The following is a 23965-nucleotide window of genomic DNA, read 5'->3' on the forward strand; positions in this document are numbered from 1 at the left end:
TAAATACATGTATAAACTGGGTGGTTTGAGTCCTGAATTCTGATTGGCTGACAGCCGTGGCATATTTAAGACCCAAGGAGGTGTGGTATATTGCCAATATACCACGACTAAGGGCTGTTCTATTGCAGGATGCAACGGGGAGTGCCTGGATACAGACCTTAGCCGTGGTATATTGGCCATATAGCACAAACCCCCGAGGTGCCTTATTGCTATTTTAAACTGGTTACCAACGTGGCACAGACAGAGGGCCACCTCGCTTCTCGTCCTTAGGAAACATTTCAGTATTTTGTTTTTTTATGTATTATTTCTTACATTGTTAGCCCAGAAAATCTTAAGTGTTATTACATACAGCCAAAAAATTTTTTTTCTCATCCATATATTTATATGGAAATATTCTTATTCCATTCCTTTACTTAGATTTGTGTGTATTTGGTCGTTTTTGTGGAATTGTTAGATTACTTGTTAGATATTGCTGCACTGTCAGACTAGAAGCACAAGCATTTCGCTACACTCGCAATAACATCTTCTAACCATGTGTATGTGACAAATAAAATTTGATTAGATTTGAATTAGAGCAGTAAAAATAAAAGTTTTGTCATACCTGTGATATACGGTCTATTATAAACTGGGTGGTTCGAGCTCTGAATGCTGATTGGCTGGTATATCAGACCGTATACCACGGATATGACAAAACATTTATTTTTACTGCTCTAATTACGTTGGTAACCAGTTTATAATAGCAATAAGGCACCTCAGGGGTTTGTGGTACATGGCCAATACACCACGGCTAAGGGCTGTGTCCAGGCACTCCGCGTTGCGTCGTGCTTAAGAAAAGCCCTTAGCTGTGGTATATTGGCCATATACCACAACCCCTCGTGCCTTATTGCTTAATTAGATCAGAGTTGTATATTTTTTTAACCAATATTACAGACTTCAATAGCCCATAAATAAAATGAAGGAATTCAAGTAAAGATTTGTGCTTTAATATACTAAATTGCATCTACCTATAATATACAAACATTCACAATATTTTGTACAATCACTTTGTGCTTTTCTCCCATTTGTTCAAGGAGTTTACTGTAACACGTTTACATAAATGGTCTATATTTCTTCCCATGATACAGCATAAAAATAAATTCAGCAACACCATTATAGATTCTAACTCTATAATTTACTAATTTACTTAGAAAATAATTATATTAAGACATTGTCAGCATTATTGCAAATCTAGCAATTCAATAAAAAACTGAAAATACACATGGTGGGAAGTTACACATAAAAACGTGCTACTATGCGATACATAAAGATTTGGCAAAGTATGTTTCACATTGTCATCATTAGGTTATAATCCATCATTTTTCAAACACATTTATTCAATATTTTCAGATTTTATCCCATTTCACAAAGTATTTCGATGTGTCTCAGTTGACATTACATGATTTAAAGATTTCACATCTGCCCAAGATACATCAAACACTAATAAAACCGTTACAACTGAACACTCAATTATACAGTATATGCTTTGCTTTCTAAAACGCACACGTTCATGAAATAAACATTGTAAACATGGCTTACATGACGGCTACAAGATTATATTAGCTGAAGGGTAAGGAGGGAAAAGGGTGTGCTCTTCAATGAACATCTTTATTCTAGAACGTTATAGTCCCTCAGAATGTCAGAACACCCTGAACATGGCATTGGCTTAGTGTTGGTGGTGCAAGACGTATTGGCCATCTTGTTTCGTTTTATCAGTGTTATTACTCCCTTCATATCGTTGAGAATGAAAAATGAACGGGGCAGATTGCGTTCGTTTGTCTTAGCTTATGTGCTTGCGAAACGCTAGTAGGACGGTCAAGAGCACGAGACAAAATGACCCGGGAACTTCTGCAGCTATCGAGGCTTATCTCCTCACCCGTGTAAACTCGTAACGTGAACAGCTGTGTGTGTTTCTTTGTGCGGTGGTGAAGCCACTTTTGTTTTGGAGGAGGAGAGAGGCAGTGCTGTGCTTACCTGTATAACCCTGCTTAAGGTTCTCTGACCTCTGAACCAGCTGGAGGTCAAAGCTATAGGGGTGAAAAAGATATGTAATGCTAAAGAAAAGTAATCGTAGTAGTAGTAGTTATTGGGAGCTTGCAGTCATGAAATATATTGTATGGAGAGCTACCTTTGGAAAGAGGTTGGTGGAACTTGTAATAGCTTAATAACAGAGAATAGGAAAAGACCAGTAGTGGAATGGCAAGTGTATTAGGGGAGAACTGGGTGACCAAATCAGTATTACCTATTTCACACTATAGGGCCGGCTCGAACTGCACTGTTCTGAACATTTTCTTTTCACATTGTCCTTTGCAGCACGGTCCCAGCAACTACGGTGGATCCAGGCCAGCCCAGCACGGCTCGGCATGGCTTGACTCGGCCCTATAAGTGTGAGTCAGGCACAGGTGCACTTCTGAGGTAGCTGGGCGGGCTTGTCGGTGAGCCTTGTGGTCTTGATGCTGGGGGCCATGGGCGGCTCCACGTCCACTCGTTCGGACATCTTGACGCAGATGATGTCGACCAGCCGCTCAAACACCTGGCGGACGTTAATGTTCTCCTTGGCGCTGGCCTCGTAGTACTCGAACCCTGCAGACAAGCAGGACGAGTACATACAGCCTGGTGAGTACATAGCGCTGGTCCAGGGCGTTAGTGCGTATTCCTCTACCAAGTTAGTAGAGGAACGAGTACTAACGCCCTGGACCAGAGCTAGATGAGTACACAGCACACTGGATATTATGCAAGTGTACCATGCTGTGTGTTCCATGTACCAACACGCTTTAAGATTCAATAAGATACTCGTAAACAGTAGTCACACTTTAGCCAACTGTACTAACGTTTAATGCAAGAAGCTAGCATAGTGCTCCAGGAGTGACAGTAGGTCTCAGGAAGATGACTGAATGAAACAGCTAGCAGGGATTAGCATGCCTTCACAACATGGGGTTGCAAGGCACAGACATGACACATTATAGACATTAAATGTGTAGACTGGTTTGCATGCCAACTCTTGACAAGACTAGAGCACTGCTAGTAACATCTATAGGAAGAACTTATGCGGATTTGCTTATACAGCCCTTGGGGATAAGTCTTTACAGGGTTTTACCAACTTGACTAGAGTAGACGCCATTTGTTCACCACCTCAATGCGTCAGTGTGGTTTTAATTCAAATTTCATGCAAAACAGGAAAACGTGGCTAACGCACCCACAGGCATGCCAGATATTACAGAAGCTGGATGACAGTATGGTAGTTCAGAGTGCAATTTAAGGCAATTAACACCACCAATTAACTCACCTAATTGGTCAGCCAAGTGCTTGCCCTTCTCTGCGGGCACTACCCTCTCCTCGTCCATGTCACACTTGTTACCCACCATGATGACCTGAGCGTTATCCCACGAGTAGGTTTTTATCTGGGTAGCCCTGAAACACACACACAGTCGCACACATACACACACACACAGGCTCACACACACACACACACACACACACACACACAGGCTCACACACACACACAGGCTCACACACACACACAGGCTCACACACACACACAGGCTCACACACACACACACACACACACACACACGCTCACACACACACACAGGCTCACACACACACACACACACACACACACACACACACACACACACACACACACACACACACACACACACACACACACACACAGGCTCACACACACACACAGGCTCACACACACACACACACACACACACACACACACACACACACACACACACACACACACACACACACACACACACACACACACACACACACACACACACACACACACACACACCAAGTTTCTCCAATCAGTGTCTTTTCACTAGTGGTGAGTAATGAAAGGAGGCGATCAGCAAAGGAAGCCATTTTCAAGTATTGAGATGCAGCCCTGGTGTCTTAGACCACTCACCAGTCCTGTACAGCGTTGAAGGACTCTTCGTTGCAGATGTCATACATGAGGATGAAACCCATTGCTCCACGGTAGTAGGCGGTGGTGATAGTCCTGTACCTCTCCTGTCCTGCTGTATCCTAGGGGACAGGCATACGTACGTATTGTTACTACCATTGATATATCATCATATGATAGAAGAACGTTTTACATGAGTCGTGTTCACTAGGAACCAAACGGAAGCAAACAGGCTGAAACAGGGTGTTCACTAATGAATAGGACCCTGTGCTATGTTAAAGAACCACTGTCTACCAGAGAAAATTGCATGTTAGAAATAAGCCATTTGCTAACACAAATTCCCAGTTCCATAGCCTTCTACAGGTCTGCCAAAAATAAAGAAACAGACATAAAGTGTCTTAATAGGGTGTTGGGCCATCATATGCCAGAGCAGCTTCAATACACCTTGGAATACAATCTACAAGTGTCAGGAACTCTAGTGAAGTAAGGCGACCCCATTCTTCCACAAGAAATTACATAATTTGGTGTTTTGTTGGTGGTGATGGAAAACGCTGTCTCAGGCGCCGATCCAGAATCTCCCATACGTGTTTAATTGGGTTGAGATCTGGTGACTAAAACAGCCGAGGCGTATGGTTTACATCGTTTTCATGCTCATCAAACCATTCAGTGACAACTCGTGCCCAGCATTTTTATACATGACCCTAAGCATGATGGAATGTTCATTTCTGAATTAACTCAGGAAGCAACTGCTTTCAATATACTTTGTATCCCTCATTTACTCAAGTGTTTCCATTATTTTGGCAGTTACCTTTACATTTCCTGTGTATATGAAAGGCACAGATACTGGCATTAGCATCATTGTTTGCATCGGGAGACAGATCTCTGACAGAAACACTGATTATGGCTAGGGGAGATTAAGACATCTTAGCAGGAGTTGAGGAAAAAGGGAGGCTTGGATGGAAAGTGACTGCAATATGCTTATCTCGTATCTTCCAAATCTAAGCTTACAGTATACCTCTCTGTGAGGAACTGTTGCCTGGGCAAAATCACATGACACACAATGCATCTGTGAAATACCAGGAGAACGACTGGGATGTTGAAAATTACAGATCAAGCCTTTCTCACCTCGACCAATCAGTGGAGGCTGGTGGGAGGAGCTATATGAGGACGGGCTCATTGTAATGACTGGAATGGAATCAATGGAACGGTAATAAACACAACAATCATATGGAAACCACATTTGACTCTCTACCATGAATTCCATTCCAGCCATTACAATGAGCCCATCATTCTATAGCTCCTCCCGCTAGCCTCCACTGCAACCAATGGCACATGTGAAATGTGTGGAAGTTGCGATTTCACACTTACTACAGAAGCTTGAGCTCTCGGCTTGCCACTTATCATTTAATTAAAGATCAGAGTACATGTGGTCGGCCTGCTAACGAGGGGGGGGGGGGGGGTGTATCAAGCATCTCAGAGTAGGAGTGCTGTTCTTGGATCATCCGCCCTCTTGTCCATGTAATCTATAAATAATGGGGCCAATGTGTGACATTGAGATGAACATTTCAAAATGGTTTGAATCAAAAATTAAAAATGATTCTCATGATATTCCACAAGTGTACGTAGAGGAATAAAAGTGAATATTGGCAAATTCACCCATAACTCCACTTATAGTCCGAGATCCTTTAAGCAAGTGTAACGGATGTGAAATGGCTAGCTAGTTAGCGGGTACGCGCTAGTAGCATTTCAATCAGTTACGTCACTTGCTCTGAGACATTAAGTAGGGTTGCCCCTTGCTCTGCAAGGGCCGCGGCTTTTGTGGAGCGATGGGTAACGACCGTGCTTCGTGGGCGACCGTTGTCGATGTGTGCAGAGGGTCCCTGGTTCGCGCCCGTGTCGGGGCGAGGGGACGGTTTAAAGTTATACTGTTACATTGATGCTGTTGACCCGGATCACTGGTTGCTGCGGAAAAAGAGGAGGTTGAAAGGGGGGTGAGTGTAACGGATGTGAAATGGCTAGCTAGTTAGCGGGTACGCGCTAGTAGCATTTCAATCAGTTACGTCACTTGCTCTGAGACATTAAGTAGGGTTGCCCCTTGCTCTGCAAGGGCCGTGGCTTTTGTGGAGCGATGGGTAACGCTGCTTCGTGGGTGACTGTTGTTGATGTGTGCAGAGGGTCCCTGGTTCGCGCCCGTGTCGGGGCGAGGGGATGGTTTAAAGTTATACTGTTACACAAGGTTCATACAGGCATTTGGGAAGTCAAATTCAATTACTTGAAGGGACTTTTTCAAGCACGTAAATGTCATTTTCAAGAACCTCAGTGTTATACAATTGTATAATTTATATAATTGTATTTATAGGGCCTAATATAGAACCCCACCTCCCCCCAAAAAGCATGCAAAAAGTATAAAAAATAAATAAATAAAGTAGGCCACTTTATGAATATTAAATTTTTTAGGCCTTGCCAATGCATTGATATTTCAAATTATTATTACATTCTAAAAAATGTGAGAAAAATGTGGACATTGCCTGACTAAATAGATTTTTCTGCAGCCTATGTGGCCGATGCAAGCACACATAATAAAACCATGAATAACGGTAGCATTAATCTCACCATTTGAATCTCACCATTGCTATTTTCATGATGAGAAAGTAACCAGAAACCAGGTTCTTTTTTAAAACGGAAAAATGTGCATGGAAAGACAAATTTAAGCCAGCATCAGATGTTGTCGTCCTCATAATTACCACAAGAGTAGCGCAACACCCTTCAATTGAAGCGGCGGGAAACACACGAAAGTGGCCACATCTCTCACATAATCGGATCAAAAAGTCAATCACTGATCCGGAGAAATTGACTACAATAATTATTAGGCCTTTTTCAAGCACCAAATTGAGGAAATTAGGCCAATTCCAGTACTTTAATTTATACGCTCCAAATTCAAGTTCAAGTACGCTACTTCAAGCCCCTTGTATTGTTTAAAATTGCAGGTGTAACATGGAAAACAAAATGTATTTGTCATTTTATTTCATTACCAGATCATATTGTGAATAAGCCCACTAGGCTATGTCAATTTTAGCCATTATATCCAGAATAATTCATAGGAATAGCGCTGGGTGTTGCACAATAGTCTATCCTACACAACTGCGCACAGTAGACTGGGTGTCCAAACCGAGGCACAAAAACCTATGAAAACATGAACACATTACTTTGATGCTTTCTCTGTTAAATCTAATGAGACCCTGCTGTAAATCAAGCAGACAACAACAGATGATCAACATCAATTCGCTAAAGATATTGGATCCAGACAACTGTCTCACCGGCGTAACGCATGAGACAACAAAATATTCTGCACATTCCTCATGAACACCTTTTTTTTCCAGCACTTGGGCTGTTGATGCATGGCACGCGCTATCTATCACAACAGCTGTTCGTCACTTGACTGTCATTCGGAAAAATCCTTCCTGGATCAGATGACGATGTCACTGCGTAACTAAGCCGCTGGATACCAACAAGTATTATGCATAATTATTGAAGAACCACCTTAATGATAGTATCGATTTAGGTTTTAAGTATCAAGGTAAGGCGACTCTTTAGGTTAGCATTTGATTTTGTAATCACATGTATTATTTTGTCTTTGTGTGCCCATGAAAAGTGTTTTCACCCCCTAACATGAGAAGACAAGAAATGTTATATAGTTACACTGCATTTCCGAGATCTAGATCCAGGATTCTTACAGGGTTCAAGTTCAATGTATCAGTACCGTATATATATACAGTATATATAATTATTTTTTATTTTTCCAGGTAAGTTGACTGAGAACACATTCTCATTTATAGCAACAACCTGACGAATAGTTACAGGGGAGAGGAGGGGTGACGAATGAGCCATAATTTAACTGATTAATGCTTAATATATGATAGTACAACAACTTAAACTGCCATAAATGCAAAGACAGAAAAGTAATGTATTATGTCACACGATTTTGGACAACTCCGCCAAGACACCAACCATGACAAAGGGTTAAACATAGGTAAAAAAATAAATAAAAAAAAGACCTATATAATAGAATAAACTTTATTGTCCATCCAGGATGGACATTTTTCTTTGGCATCAACTTCCATTAAACGAATCACACACACATACATTCTCACATCATACACATTTAAACCAGTCAGTCCATCATGTTGCATCCACTAACAACATAGAGGACATGAATACATTCCCTCACAAACGACCACTGGCCCAACTGCACTAGATAGATAAGTACATATACCGATTCAACTGACTTTGCATTTAGTAGTCCAACAGCACAAGGAACGAATGAACGTTTGAACACGTTCTTCTTGGCCATGGGCATTCTGAAGCGCCGGCCAGAGGGAAGCCTCTCAAACTGAGGGCGTAGAGGGTTGGAGGGGTAGCCAACGACAGCCAGCTCCTTCTTTCTGGTTGCCTTGTGAAACAGAATGGTGTTGGAGGGTCGTGTCTCTCTATCTTTGGTGCGAGTGTGTTTTCAACTTGTCGTAGGACCTACAGTGCATGTTTGTGTACAGGCATGATGAGAGAACTCTGTAACAAGCTGTCCTAATTAGGAAATGCTCACTAGTTTATAGAAAGACCCACACACGGCATCTGATGCTTCTGACCAATTGACATCATCTGTGTCCTGGCTATTTAACTGTAAGGGAAGGAGAGGTTTGAATGTGTAAGTGGGTGATATTTGTGATATATAGCCAACTCCTATGGTCATACAACCAACACAACAAAATACAGACCTGGGACCAGGTTCCTACACAAACATCTCCCTAATCATAATAAGCCACTCAAAGACTCAATCTAACCCATATATTGATCCCAAAGACATGTCCACTGATCTCCCCTCGTCTAAATCTTAAAGTGACTTTCAGAGGCGTCAATATCTCATAGTCCCGATGGGCGCTTCCATCTTTACAAATGGAACTATTTCAGAATGGAATTGGCTGTGGGGTTTCTTCTTCCCATCTAAATATGGAAAGCTTGTTTTGCACTAATGCTGATTTGTTGCCATTTCACTGCCTCTCTGTTCATTCGTGTGGCAAATGCACATAAGCAGAAACATGTAGGAAACAGCCCAGCACTTTGTCCTCATGTAATTAATGGGGATTTTCACATACAGTTCCTTCGGGAAGGATTTGCCGAAAACCAAAACGTCACAACATATGAGCGAACTGACTGGGAAGCAAGCATACGGTAACCTTAACAACCACACATTTACCCCCGAGAAAGTAAAACAACTTGCAGCAGGCCGCATCCCACTTCGCAATCACACATTTGTCTGGATGTGTGGCCACCTTCCACCAGACCTGGGTTCAAAATACTATTTGAAATCTTTCAAATACTTTGACCGTTTGCTCTAGCCTGCCTGGAGTGCCAGATGAGTGGGGCTTGCAGTTTTGGTCAATTCTATTGGTTCATTAAACCATCTTTAGTGGAGCTCGCTATCTGCTATCACAAAGCAAGTGTTATTACTGTAGCTTTTTGCTAGATTGTTGTTGCTGCTGCAAACATCAATAGCGCAGCAGCTGTTTTGAGTGCACAGTGTGAGTGCACTGCCTTCTATTTTTACACCTCCAGCCAGGCATTTAAAGACGGGATCAATCTGCGCTGATTACCACTCTCTGCTTATCACAAATTATAATTTACTCTGCCAGTGTTGTCTGCCTAGACCCCCACTTCTGTACCACCCCCCCCCCCCCCATCAGTCCCTGTGTACTCTCCGTGGGTTCTACCCGCTCACCCTAAGGGGCCACTATAATTGCCTGCAGGATCTCGTTGTTGGGGAGTAGTGTGAAGAGCTGCTGCCATGACAACCATCATCGCCTGATGATGCAGGCTCACCAGAAGCTTCTGTTGCCTCTTTTTTTCTCTCCCTGGGCCTGCAGGAGAAAGATTGTCCGAGCCTGAAGCATTACAATTGAGACATCCGACAGACAGGGCGGATGTGTGTTTGATTGACTCATCTGTGTGTCCGTGTGCGTTGCGGATGACTGTCTGCTTATTTCATTTATCTGTAGCACAGTAATGACATCGTCACGGCTGTAGACAGTCACAAGGACTGGGTGCGACTGTGAACGTGGAGCTCGAGCCAAAGAAACACGCTAAGTGGATCAACAAAGCGTACCCGGAAAAGGACAAAATGTAATCATCATGCACATAATAACATGATTACGTATCCTGTGTGTATTGGCGCATAATGATTATAGTCCTTATGCACGGTGCACTCAAGCACTGTGTCTTGAGCAGTGGACTTTCAGCATGTAACTACAGTTTATGTAGACTGACAATATAGAGTGGCCCTGGGTTGACTGGAACAGGATCATTACCTCCTGTGCGGTCTTATCAAGCCCACTGACCGTCCGCAAACAGGTGACAAACAAACGACAGCTTGAACGACACCTGCGCCACCACATGGCACATTCGTAGTGGCGTAGATATAGAATGGAATAGCATTAGAGTATCTTCAAATTCCATCCGGTGAGAATATATAGCGTGATCTGTTTGTGCTGTAACGTCAACTCCTTGTCACTCATTGTTATGTTTGGCATGACAAGGAGAGGCATGGTGGCACAAACAGCATGGCGCCCAGGCTAGAGAATAGATTGGGTTGAATGGCACAGAAGCAACTGCAACTACTCACCCATATCTGGAGCTTGACCCTCTTTTCGTTCCTGTAGACGGTCTTGACTTTGAAGTCGATGCCCACCGTGCTGACGAAAGAGTTGCTGAACGAGTCGTCGGCGTATCGGAACAGAAAGCTGGTCTTGCCCACGCTGCTGTTGCCAATGATGAGGAGCTTGAACATGTAGTCAAAGTTCTGGTCGGAGCCATCTCTCTGCCCAAAGCGCTGGTCTGCCTTCGCCATCTGTGGAGCATTGGAGCATTGATCATGTGTGCAGACAGATGGGTGGATGAGTCAAAAGGAGTTGGAGGGAAGTGTTCACTCAAGAATGAATGCCTTTGCAGAGGAAACCATGGTTTCAGGACTATTATAGTCGGGCTATAATCTCCACATTTCTACCATCTTGATTATCTGTTGGGGCATCTTCTCGAACAGATTTCTCAGAAATGTCATGACATGGGAAAAAAATGAATGTTGCATTGTACCTTTATTATGATAGCCTATATATTATATAATGAATAAAAAGGGGTTTTAATATGCAATACTGTTAACTGGATATATTATCAGACAGTGATGTCTAGACATGTGCTAGTGCATTTTTCATGTGATAGTCGACTGACGTTATGTATGTAGGCTAAATGGATGGTCAGTGCAAATGCTTGGCACTGAAAACAGGTTTAAACCGCAGGTGTGGCCCGTTATTCAAAACACACACAGGCTATTCAAAACGTACGACTAAAGCTATAACTAAGTGCAACATTTATGAGATGGCATCTTCATTCAGAGAAACCATAGACATCCATGTCTGTATACAGTAGGCTTGTGAAACCATCATCGAACTGCTGCCATCGTTACGATTAAGGCACAGGTGCAAATACATAGGCTAATTCGACGTTTGTCTTTGGTCATATGGTACTGCTGTCAGACTACGACCCATAGTTATTGCTGTAATTCTAAAAGTATACGGATAACCGGTAAAATACCAAGACATTAAATGTTTCTTACCTCTAAATCTTCTCTGTGTGGTTGTTTTCTCGCCGTTCTCCTTTCGTTGGTTCCGCGACTGAACTGCGCTGTATGCACCTGACAAGTCAACTCGTTGGCAAAACACTTCTTGATTATCTATATGAATCGGCTTCTGTCTTGATCTGTAGCTTATCAAATCATGTGATGGGGGTCGAATCATTTGGAGCTTATTCCTGGTGTTTTTAAATTATTTTATGTCCAACAATGAAAATTCAACATATTTTTTTATTTTTCCTCAAACTTGGGGGGTGGGGGCAAATAAAACCACCGCCAGTGGAGAACCCTGCTCTACACTTCACCGTCATAACCATTTTCGGCAGTCATTCTGCAGAGGGAGGACAATTAGCATTAGTGTCGGTACCTCCTTATGTAAAGAAAAAGTCATCGTAAAGATAAACTCCTGTGAATGGAATGGAGCAAATGTGTAGACCGGCACTCCTCTGTACGAACAGACGCCTATCAGACCACATAACGGAATTACAGGAAATAGCACGGTTTTGATTATATTAGCTTACATGAAATAGGCAGGCTACCAGTAAAAACATAGCTATACATTTATACTGGTCTGAGTTGCAGTAAATCACTTCACAATGTTGTTTACCTTGATTGTGCAAAGTACACAACCAGAAAATCATATCTGCATTGTCATAACCGTACAACATTTGCATGTTATGAATACCCCGCTTGGACAGTATGGTATTGTCAATACCTCTAATTGATTACAAGGTATAAAGAGCGCAACAGGTGAATAACATGTGACCACTAGTGATCGCTCAAGTAACAACTATGTAACCATGTAGTACCAGTATAATAAAAGAAAGGAGGCAAATTGTCTAACCATTTCTTTTTACTGTATTACACAGTTCATCCATGTGTCAACCACAAAGCTAGATAGGTATGTACACAATCTCATTGTACAGTCCCTTATGTTTTGAAAGCAAAATTCCTGCAGTTATTGTACACAAAAATAACAAGCATATTTCGATGGGAAAACATAAAACACTGGGACAGCGTCCCAAATGGCACCCTAGTCTGTTTTTTTAGTGCACTACCCTTGACCTGGGCTCATAAGGCTCTGGTTAAATTCAATGCACTCTTTAAGGAATAGGGTGCCTTTTGGGATGTAACCTAGGCCCTAAAAATGGAAGATGAGACTACTGTCAAGTGCAACTGTAAGATTGACAGGGACGAGGTGAGGAAGAACATTTAAGGCTTTGATAAGATTAAATAACACTGATTCATTACATCATCTATGCCCAGGAATTTAGCATACATTTTGACTGATGAATCTGCTCAACCTGGTCATAAGTCCCAAGCAACAGACTTCATCCATTATCCCCCACAAACGCAAGAGGCTCCAAACGAATGACCACGTCCTCTGGCGATTCCAATCCTGTGGTGAATTGGAGCATCATTTTACAGTCCGACAACTCTTAGATCTAGTTTCCAGAGGTGAGTGCAGGATTGATGCCGCTCTGTTCCAACTCAGCGATCACTGCCATGTGTTTGAAGTCGGCTGGTTTGTGGTTAAAGGTCTCCACCAATCGGAAGGTCTCCTGCCGCTGGGTTCCGTAGAACAGCTGCACCTGATTGGCCAAGCACTGAGCCAGATGTACGGTCTGCAAAAGAGTGTTTCGTTAAAAGCTTTCCTCTACTTAGACCACAACAAATAGCTAAGCTATATATGATGACTACTGTGTAATAAGCAAACAAAATACCATAGGTAAAATGACATTGGAATCTACAGTACAAATACTTGACCAATTACCATCTCACACAGCACAGTTGTTGGTATAATTTATTAATGTGCTGTTTGTATACACGTCTGATTAGACTGTATGGGTAACGGTTAAGTTGCACGTGGAGCATATGCATAATTGGATTCTTCTGCTGCTGATTTCAAACACTGACTTCAACATCTTTATGATCAAGCGGAACTGCATTGCACCATGTACGGTGGCTTGTTAGAAACAACTTACCATAAACTTAGGATCCATCTCAGCAGTCATGAGCACTACACCCTTATCCTCCTGCAAGTCTGAGTAGTGGTAGAGGATCAACTGACTGGGGGCGTGCTCTCCCATGGTCTGTGGAGAGGGTCAGGAAAACATCATGTGTTATACAATATAGTAGTATATCATTTATACCAGGGGTCTCCAACCCTGTTCCTGGAGAGATACCATCCTGTGGTAGATTAGGGTTGGAGTGAAAACCTACAGGACTGTAGCTCTCCAGGAACAGGGTTGAGAGTCCTGATCTATACTATCTATTTGAATATCATGTTCTTTTTTCTTTCGGATATCCGGATAGTTGAAATACATGTGTTTTAAAGAAGAAATGTGTTTGGGGGAAACACCGCTTTGATTGACTGACAATAACAACAAGTGTGAAACGTGTGTAGGATAACCGAGGTAAAGATGGTTTTATATTCACACATTCAACAGACATTCGCCAGAAGCCATTTAAAATGGTAAAAATCAATAACTAATGAATTGATTGTCACAGAAACATAAAAATAGATATGTTTTTTTCTATAAATGTCTAGCATACTTTCACAATCTTTGTTTTGAATAAGAATTCCAGTTTAGATTTGATATAAATACAGAAAATCTATAAGATGCCATTTAAAGCAGTATAAATCAATAACTAATTCACTGTCACAGAAACATCAAACTTCATATGATTTATTCTGTAAAAGTCTAGCAACCTTTAACAAGTTTTGTATTGAGTGAAAATTCCAGGGGAGTTTCTAATGATCAATTAGCCTTTTAAAATTATAAACTTGGATTAGCTAACATGCCATTAGAACACAGGAGTGATGGTTGCTGATAATGGGCCTCTGTACGCCTATGTAGATAAATCATTAAAAATCAGTTGTTTCCAGCTGCAATAGTCATTTACAACATTAATGTCTACACTGTACTTCTGATCAATTTGATGTTATTTTGATGGACAAAAAATATATATTTTCTTTCAAAAACAAGGACATTTCCAAGTGACCCCAAACTTTTAAACGGTAGTGTACGTATATACTGTGTGTGTGTGTGTGTGTGTGTGTGTGTGTGTGTGTGTGTATATATAGAAGGGTATTTATACTTTAAGACATATTTTAAGTGAATGGATGTTGTTGATAATTATGCCAGTGTTTTAATGTCCTAGATTCATGTTTTGTTTTGTCAGAATAATAGTAGAGAGAATGATTTATTTCAGATTTTATTTCTTTCATTACATTCCCAGTGGGTCAGAAGTTTACATACACTCAATTAGTATTTGGTAGCATTGCCTTTAAATTGTTTAACTTGGGTCAAAATTTTGGGTACCCTTCCACAAGCTTCCCACAATAAGTTGGGTGAATTTTGACCCATTCCTCCTGACAGAGCTGGTGTAACTGAGTCAGGTTTGTAGGCCTCCTTGCTCGCACACGCCTTTTCAGTTCTGCCAACAAATTTTCTATGGGATTGAGGTCAGGGACTTGTGATGGCCCTCCAATACCTTGACTTTGTTGTCCTTAAGCCATTTTGCCACAACTTTGGAAGTATGATTGGGGTCATTGTCCATTTGGAAGACCCATTTGCGACCAAGCTTTGTTTCATCAGACCAGAGGACATTTCTCCAAAAAGTACAATCTTTGTCCCCATGTGCAGTTGCAAACGGTAATCTGGCTTTTTTTATGGCGGTTTTGGAGCAGTGGCTTCTTCCTTGCTGAGCGGCCTTTCAGGTTATGTTGATATAGGACTCGTTTTACTGTGTATATAGATACTTTTGTACCCGTTTCCTCCAGTATCTTCACAAGGTTGATTTACACTTTTCGCACCAAAGTACGTTCATCTCTAGGAGACAGAACGCGTCTCCTTCCTGAGCGGTATGACGGCTGCGTGGTCCCATGGTGTTTATACTTGCGTACTCATGTTTGTACAGATGAACGTGGTACGTTCAGGTGTTTGGAAATTGCTCCCAAGAATGAACCAGACTTGTGGAGGTCTACAATCCTTTTTCTGAGGTCTTGGCTGATTTCTTTTGATTTCCCATGATGTCAAGCAAAGAGGCACTGAGTTTGGAGGTAGGCCTTGAAATACATCCACAAGTACACCCCCAATTGACTCAAATGATGTCAATTAGCCTATCAGAAGCTTCTAAAGCCATGCCATCACTTTCAGGAATTTTCCAAGCTGTTTAAAGGCACAGTCAACTTAGTGTATGTAAACTTCGGACCCACTGGAAATGTGATACAGTGAATTATAAGTGAAATAATCTGTCTGTAAACAATTGTTGGAAAAATTACTTGTGTCCTATCCGACTTGCCAAAACGATAGTTTGTTAACAATACATTTGTGGAGTGGTTGAAAAACGACTTTTAATGACTCCAACCTAAGTGTATGTAAACTTCCGACTTCAACTGTAGTTTGATGTTTCTGTGACAAACTGTGAATTAGTTATTGATTTATACCGCTATAATAGGCATCTTATACATTTGGTGTATTTCTATAAAATCTGAACCGAAATTTGTATTCAAAACAAATGTTGTAAAAGTATGCTAGACATTTACATAATCAATCATACCTAGTTTGAGGTTTGTGACAAATGAATAATTATTTATTGATTTATACAGCTTTAAAAATGGCATTTATAGATTTCATGTATTTCTATAAAATCAAAACCGGAATTTGTATTCAAAACAAATGTTCTAAAAGTATGCTAGACATTTATAGAATACATAATATCTAGTTTGATGATTCTGTGACAAACAGTGAATTAGTTATTGAATTTTACATTTGTAAATGGCTTTTGGCGAATGTCTGTTGAATGTCTTGAATGTAAAAACAACTTTACCTCGGTTGTAGGATACCAGTGCGTCTTTTGTATGGGGCGCTCATAAAAACAATCATAAAACTGTTTAATAAACATATTCATGTAATGGTTTATCCCCGTAGGCTATGTAGCAAAGTCAGACAAATACTTTTATTTCATTTTAGACAAAGCATTTCACCCCTACAAAAAATACACACATTTATTTCTCAGAAAGTAATTGAATATTAACATCCATTGGGATATTTGAATAATACCTGGACATTGATGAGGGAGGTGAAATGGAGCTCGTGGTCTGACCACTGGCCCAGGAAGAACTCATAGCCCTCCTTCTGGGGTAACGCATACAGGAACTGGAGATAGGGGAGTCACAGATTGTAATCATCATCACCGCTGTCTATTTTCAACTGTTTCTTTACTAAACTATCTGACATTAAATGACTATCATTCTGCTTTGCGACCATCAACCAACAAGTTCCAATTGTGAACTCGAGAGTATAACATCTCAAAATAATAAAATGCATTCTTTATTGGAGCAATACTGCCACCAAGTGGTCTTTATTGCATGTTACAATCACATCTGCTCTGACTTTAGTCATTATGCCAGACAAATTGGCAAAGAATTTGTTTGCCAATTTGTATGCAATGTCATTGCAAACACACTTTATTGTCATCAAATATTTTGACATATTACAGCACAGTTCTAATAGACACTGAGCAGTGAGATTCTTACCGCGGGGTTCGACTTAGCTCGGTTGAAAATTACTTCAAAAATGTGAGCCTAAAATGGAGGAATAATTATGCAATTACAAGAAAACATTTGTTAAGGTCAATAAATAGTTATGCAAAGCAAGTCAAATTACTGGCAAAAGTGTTTTCTGACAAAATAGCAAACTTACTGGTATGACAGCACTGATGGTGTCTTTTGTGGCATAATACTGCCCCCACAGCTGAAAACAGAGAATGAAAGTTAAACATATGTTTCATTCCTCTTATGAGAACATGAAAAATAACATGGTTCTTTACCTAGATATGACATTTAATCTCCAAATATGTAAATACCCATACCTCTGCAATTTCTTCTCCTGAATTATCCCGGATCAAGTCCAAGTTGAGGATAGATCCTAGGGTCTTTGCAAAAACAAAAAAGATGTTAATGGGATCACCCAGGTGTACGGGGTGAGTTACCCTCATACATGGGTAACAAGTAATGGGCTCATAAACCTTGTAAAAAGCTGTATACAAATGCAATCCAATAATGTCAATAGTATCAATCAATGCCGTTCCACATTCTCTTCAGCAATTTACAATGCTATCGAGGACAGCATTTGTTAATTTTCACCTTGTCTTTAGTGAATCTGCCTGAACCATCAGCCTGCTTGTCACGCTTCTCCAACTGCAAATAAGGTAAGATTTGGTACATATCAAATTGGAGTCAATCAAACAGTGTTTCCCTACATTGGTGTAGAGCATATTGGTACGAAGGCTGTCAAAGCTACATCTATGGACTCGCAGTCTTTCAGTGTAAAGACTTCTACAACAGGGGAGAGGATGCACGCACCCCAAAGCAACGGTGGGTAGCCTAACAGACAATGTTTAAGCTTTATGATTACACCCAACAAAATTATGTTCTGTATTAACTTACCTCCTGCTCCATGACTTTGACAAACTCTGCTTGTTTAGAGTGTCCAAGAGGCTCCCTCTTGATTTCAATTCGCTTCTCCAGCCGAGCATTGAACTCCTGAGGTTTGGCACTAAAAAAAAATGAAATAACTTCTGGTTAGGAAATGTGTAAATTCAAAACTAAGGTACAGGTCAGCGTAGCCCGTGATCATGACGCAGATCCATTACACATAAGAGTCATTGGACGAAGGATTCTTCTGTACCGGGGTGTTTTGTTAAGAGCCCAGACGCTAAATCTGAACATTGACACGCATGATTGCGGTACAGTTTTGGAAGCAAAAGTACCTTATCTTTCATGTCAGTTGGGAATACATTTTCAAAAAACAAAAAGGTTAAATTGATACACACGTTGAAAGGGTAAGGGTTAGAGTTCCCACACGCTTATATCTATCTTCATGTAACAGCGCTTGTTTACATAAGACCAGATGCGACCACCTGTGCTCAGTCACTATCTATCATGCTCCAAAAGCCTGTGTTCAAGCCTAACTCAGGAAGTGTAGTTTAAGTATGCTCTCTCTAATTCTCTCTTTCTGAGGACCTAAGCCCTAAGACCATGCCTCTGGACTACCTGGCATGATGACTCCTTGCTGTCCCCAGTCCACCTGGCCATGCTGCTGCTCCAGTTTCAACTGTTCTGCCTGCGGCTATGGAACCCTGACCTGTTCTCTGGACGTGCTACCTGTCCCAGACCGGCTGTTTTCAACTCTCTAGAGACAGCAGGAGCAGTAGAGATACTCTGAATGATCGGCTATGAAAATCCAGCTGACATTTACTCCTGAGGTGCTGACTTGCTGCACCCTCGACAACTACTGTGATTATTATTATTTGACCATGCTGGTCATTTATGAACATTTGAACATCTTGGCCATGTTCTGTTATAATCTCCACCCGGCACAGCCAGAAGAGGACTGGCCACCCCTCATAGCCTGGTTCCTCTCTAGGTTTCTTCTTAGGTTTTGGCCTTTCTAGGGAGTTTTTCCTAGCCACCGTGCTTCTACACCTGCATTGCTTGCTGTTTGGGGTTTTAGGCTGGGTTTCTGTACAGCACTTTGAGATATCAGCTGATTTAAGAAGGGCTATATAAATAAACTTGCTTTGAGGTAGTCGTGGGCGAAGCTAATGGTTGAAAAATGCCACCTAGAGTTTGAGAGCTTATGGTCAGCCTAGAGCAGTGGTCACCAACCTTTTCTGAGTCAAGATCACTTTCGGAGTCAAAATGCATGCCGAGGTCTACAGCACTGAGTTTTTATTAACATGACTTAAAAAATGTAAGCCTATGCAACAATAACCAATTAAAAACAGTACTGCTGCAATGAGGTTTGTGCAGTAACCTATGGGCCCAACACATTATCACCGCATACTGGCTTTGCTTGAATTTACCTGCCAATGCAGTGTTGTTCGGGACATTTAAAAAATATATATATTTCAAATTTGAGGTAGGCTATATGATTACACCAGTAATAGATCCGTTACTGTATTACTTGTGAAGCAACATCTGAGTGAGCATACGTTTAAATCATTTGCTTTTTTATTTTACTGGGCTGATGGTGCCTGCATCAGATGGTCAGTCTCAGCAGAGGGAGAGCAGCAGACTGAGGGTCCATGTCTCAACATCCCCCGCTCTCCCTTTCCTCCACTGACACTGACCAAAAAGGGGCACCGTCTTCCAGCTGATAGCGAAACTCGAGTCGCACCGCATTATTTCTGCCTCAGGCACAAATTCATGTCACTCCTATTAACCGAGAAAGTGAAATATTCCTTGATATTAAAAAAGACCCAAGCCGCTAATAATATCAATACACTTTCCTAATCATTCATTACAGCTGCAGTGTTGGTTGTAGCGCGAGTGGAAGTAGGAAGAACATGTTTTTTATAACCTATAAAAGCGTTGAATACAAAGTGTTGACGGCGCTGAGTAAGAACTTAAACATGAACTTTGTTCCACTGGATATCATAAGGTGAATGCACCAACTTGTAAGTCGCTCTGGATAAGAGCGTCTGCTAAATGACTTAAATGTTAATGTAATGAACTCACTCATAAAAACAGCAGCTCGTTGCTGTATTCGTTGACAGTCTCTCTCTAGACATTGATTTAAAATCTCACAGTATACATTTTGCCGTAGCTTTCTTTTACGCCTGCTACGTTACTGCAGACTCGGTCATCTGAGCAATCTGATTGGCCAGCAATTATTTCACTTATCACTGTATCACAATTCCAGTGGGTCAGAAGTGGGTCAGAAGTTTACATACACCAAGTTGACTGTGCCTTTAAACATCTTGGAAAACTCCAGAAAATGATGTCATGGCTTTAGAAGCTTCTGATAGGTTAATTGACATCATTTGGTCAATTGAGGGTGTACTTGTGCATGTATTTCAAGGCCTACCTTCAAACTCAGTGCCTCTTTGCTTGACACCATGGGAAAATCAAAACCACAAGTCTGCGTCATCCTTGGGAGCAATTTCCAAACACCTGACGGTACCAAGTATCTATATCCACAGTAAAACGAGTCCTATATCGACATTAGCAAGGAAGAAGCCACTGCTCCAAAACAGTCATAAAAAAGCCAGACTGCTGTTTGCAACTGCACATGGGGACAAAGATCGTACTTTTTGGATAAATGTGCTCTGCTCTGATGAAACAAACTGTTTGGCCATAATGACCATTATGTTGAGAGGAGAAAAGGTGAGGCTTGCAAGCTGAAGAACACCATCCCAACCATGAAGCACGGGGTGCAGCATCATGTTGTGGGGGTGCTTTAATGCAGGAGGGACTGGTGCATTTCACAAAATAGATGGCATCATGAGGCAGGACAATTATGTGGATATATTGAAGCAACATCTCAAGACATCAGTCAGGAAGTTAAAGCTTGGTCGCAAATGGGTCTTCCAAATGGAAAATGACCCCAAGCATACTTCCAAAGTTGTGGCAAAATGGCTTAAGGGCAACAAAGTCAAGATATTGGAGTGGCCATCACAAAGCCATGACCTCAATCCCATAGAAAATTTGTGGGCAGAACTGAAAAAGCGTGTGTGAGCAAGGAGGCCTACAAACCTGACTCAGTTACACCAGCTCTGTCAGGAGGAATGGGCCTGAAACGTTTGACCCACGTTCAACAAGTTTAAAGCCAATGCTACCAAATACTAATTGAGTGTATGTAAACGTCTGACCCACTGGGAATGTAACGAAATAAAAGTTGAAATAAATCATTCTCTCTTTTAATCTGACATTTTACATTCTTAAAATAAAGTGGTGATCCTAACTGACATAAGGCAGGGAATTCTTACTAGGATTACATGTCAGGAATTGTGAAAAACTGAGTTTAAATGTATTTGGTTACGGTGTATGTAAACTTCCGACTTCAACTGTACATACATACCGTTACATAACATACACATATATAGCTAGTTAACACAGTAGGGCAATACTTAACGGTCACCAGGTCTTACCCATGGTTATTACACCTGGGTATTTAATTTCCCTGTTCATTATCCAGTGACAAGCATATTCGCCTGGTGCTAACTAATCTTTGCTAGCGTTTGACTTTGCGCTTACTTTCGTAGTTTCTTTATCTTTTCCTGATATTTATTATAATATGGATTGTCTTCCAGTTCCGGCTCTTTCTCTTTCTTCACAGAAAATGCTCTAAAATGCGACGGCACCAGACCTGGGATGAGCGGTCGTATTCCAGTTGCCCTGACCGCTAGCATCCCACGGTACAAACAAGACATTTGCACCATGGCCGCCGCCATATTTCCTTCGTCGTTGTCGCACATAAATAAAGCGCCGTGAAGAAACACTGTCAAATGAAAAACCGTTCCGAGGACCTGTTCTGTGTGTGTCAAACACAGTAAATGAGAAAGGCCCATATAACTATATGGATATGCCTAAATGTTTGTCTTTTTTTTGTTAATCAAGTGGTTTGAACATTTTAATTCAATCCAAAAATGTCCCAAATCACAACACAACAGTTTTCTAAAACATTTGCATTCATTTCAAAATCAGTTTGGAATGCATCAAAACAAGCTTGGAATGCAACAGTAATGCACATACATGCACAGAGTATGTTAGAATAGTAGCAATGGTGAAAACACATTTTAGAAGATTCAAGGTTTTTATTATGAACAAATTTACAGAGCAGCTTCAAGGTAAACTGTAAATAATGTCAGAGACCATCTTTTTTTAACTGAAACCTTTCGGTGTTTGAACTGAAGTACAATGTAGTACAATGTAGTACTACAGTAATTGAGTTCCTAACCCCACCCACCCTCTAGAATAGCACCCACTTACAGTATATGGCTTATCTTTTATCTGAAGGGTAATGTAGTTACATTGACATTTTCCCCCATAAAATAACTAATGTATATTTGGGTCTCACTTTACTTGGATAGTCCTTTACATGTGATATTTTGATTCTCAGATGATGAATAAACTCTCTATCGACATGCAATAACTAGTAGGTATCCTTCAACCACCCTGGAAAACCAGCTGACACTATCAATGATTCAGCTTGTGCTTAGTTACTGTAGTTAAACATCTATAGCACACTACCCCAAATAAAATATTGCCAATATTTGTGTTGGTATTGCCCTTTAAGTGTGGTAATCCACATTCCTCTTCAGTGATTCTGTGCTGGCGAAGAGCAAATGTATCTGCGTTCTGGTGCCGTGGTGCAGGTCATGGGTGTCCATGTTTTCTGGCTTTGGGCTAACACACACGTGGATCTAGAGGCAGCACTCTCGGGCCGCTGCTCTTGGGCTCGGTCCCTTTTGAGTCTGGAGAATGACAGGGATCTGCCGTCCGTCCAGGTCCAATGTCCCGGGCTGCCTGACAGGCCTATAAAACATATGAAACAAGTATTCAGGAAAATATACAACTCTGTGTTCTGCTGTAAGATAATTTGCGAACAGAGAATGTAGCAATGTTCCCCTTACCGATCCAAAAGGCCTGTTTCCCAGCAAATTTCCATAACCAAGCCATGTCTTTTTTCGACTGGACACTTGTTAGATTGCTGTCAAACCTTAGAAAGAGCATTAAAAACAGAACATTAGTAGTTAATGCATAGGTGGATCACCTATCCTCCAGAACCAACAGAATGGCTAGAGGCTACTAAAGACATTCCTTATATAGCAGTAGCTTACTACTTTTAACCTGGGCCTATGAGTAGTACATGTAATGCAGCTCTCCTTACAGTAAGGCGCAGGTCCGTTGAGCACTGCTCCAGCTGGCCACGCCAGGGCTCAGGATGTAGCAGTGCCTCCTGTAGTGGCTCCAACCCGTGGGGCAGGAAGTGCTCACTGACCTCCCAGCCTGGGCCATACAGGGAAGGAAAGAGAGAATGAATGGATGGATGTTCTAAAAAGTGCTGTGTTCGAGACCGATTCAAGACCAGAGCAAATCAAGTCTGAGTCAAGACCGGAGGCGGGGGAGAGATCGAGTCGAGACAGAGACCGGGAGGCTGACAAGGGGTCCGAGACCGAGTCAAGAAAAATGTGTCCAATTCAAGACCACGATTGCAATTTTGCCAAATCACCACCGTGATAAGAGTTCAAAATGTTCAGTATTTCTGTGTTCATATTTCAGAACAACATATGGATTCTCTAGACATTCAAAATAGTTAAAAATGCATACTGAGGGTAAATAGAGCCACTCTACAAATGATTACTAACCCAAACACAGTGGGGAACAATAGGCTTTCTACGCCTTCAGAGAAGGGCTAAGGATTTATACAATAATTCTTATAATAATATACAAATTATGATAACTATATTGTTATTTTGAATGGTGTTCTGATTTAATCTCTTCAGTTTTTGTTGGCTTAGGGTTAACATCCTCTATTGTA

The 23965-nt window shown here is 41.3% G+C and overlaps 3 protein-coding genes across 3 annotated transcripts in view; all 3 read right to left on the reverse strand.

The window, feature by feature from the left end:
* Positions 1–961: 961 nt before the first annotated feature.
* LOC129811009 (ras-related protein Rab-3B-like) lies at positions 962–12064 on the reverse strand. Its single transcript, XM_055862086.1, has 5 exons — positions 11616–12064; positions 10629–10853; positions 3959–4077; positions 3323–3447; positions 962–2619 (listed from the first exon to the last, which is right to left on the reverse strand). The coding sequence occupies exons 2-5, from the start codon at positions 10851–10853 to the stop codon at positions 2429–2431; spliced, it is 660 nt and encodes a 219-aa protein (XP_055718061.1). The 5' UTR covers positions 11616–12064; the 3' UTR covers positions 962–2428.
* Positions 12065–12465: 401 nt separating this feature from the next.
* LOC129811008 (ATP synthase mitochondrial F1 complex assembly factor 1-like) lies at positions 12466–21930 on the reverse strand. The gene is made up of 9 exons (XM_055862085.1): positions 21679–21930; positions 18088–18196; positions 17785–17838; positions 17511–17573; positions 17342–17392; positions 17176–17223; positions 16700–16795; positions 13616–13723; positions 12466–13255 (listed from the first exon to the last, which is right to left on the reverse strand). The coding sequence occupies exons 1-9, from the start codon at positions 21897–21899 to the stop codon at positions 13076–13078; spliced, it is 930 nt and encodes a 309-aa protein (XP_055718060.1). The 5' UTR covers positions 21900–21930; the 3' UTR covers positions 12466–13075.
* Positions 21931–22227: 297 nt separating this feature from the next.
* frem1b (Fras1 related extracellular matrix 1b) overlaps positions 22228–23965 on the reverse strand; it is a 64411-nt gene continuing 62673 nt past the window's right edge. The window contains exons 34-36 of the mRNA XM_055862087.1: positions 23315–23433; positions 23058–23143; positions 22228–22959 (exon numbers count right to left, since the gene is read on the reverse strand). Of these exons, the coding sequence (XP_055718062.1) occupies positions 22742–22959; positions 23058–23143; positions 23315–23433 (423 nt within the window). The 3' untranslated portion in view covers positions 22228–22741. The remainder of the gene's footprint in view (positions 22960–23057; positions 23144–23314; positions 23434–23965) is intronic.

Source organism: Salvelinus fontinalis, chromosome 14 (assembly GCF_029448725.1).
Source record: "Salvelinus fontinalis isolate EN_2023a chromosome 14, ASM2944872v1, whole genome shotgun sequence".
NCBI classification, from domain to species: domain Eukaryota; kingdom Metazoa; phylum Chordata; class Actinopteri; order Salmoniformes; family Salmonidae; genus Salvelinus; species Salvelinus fontinalis.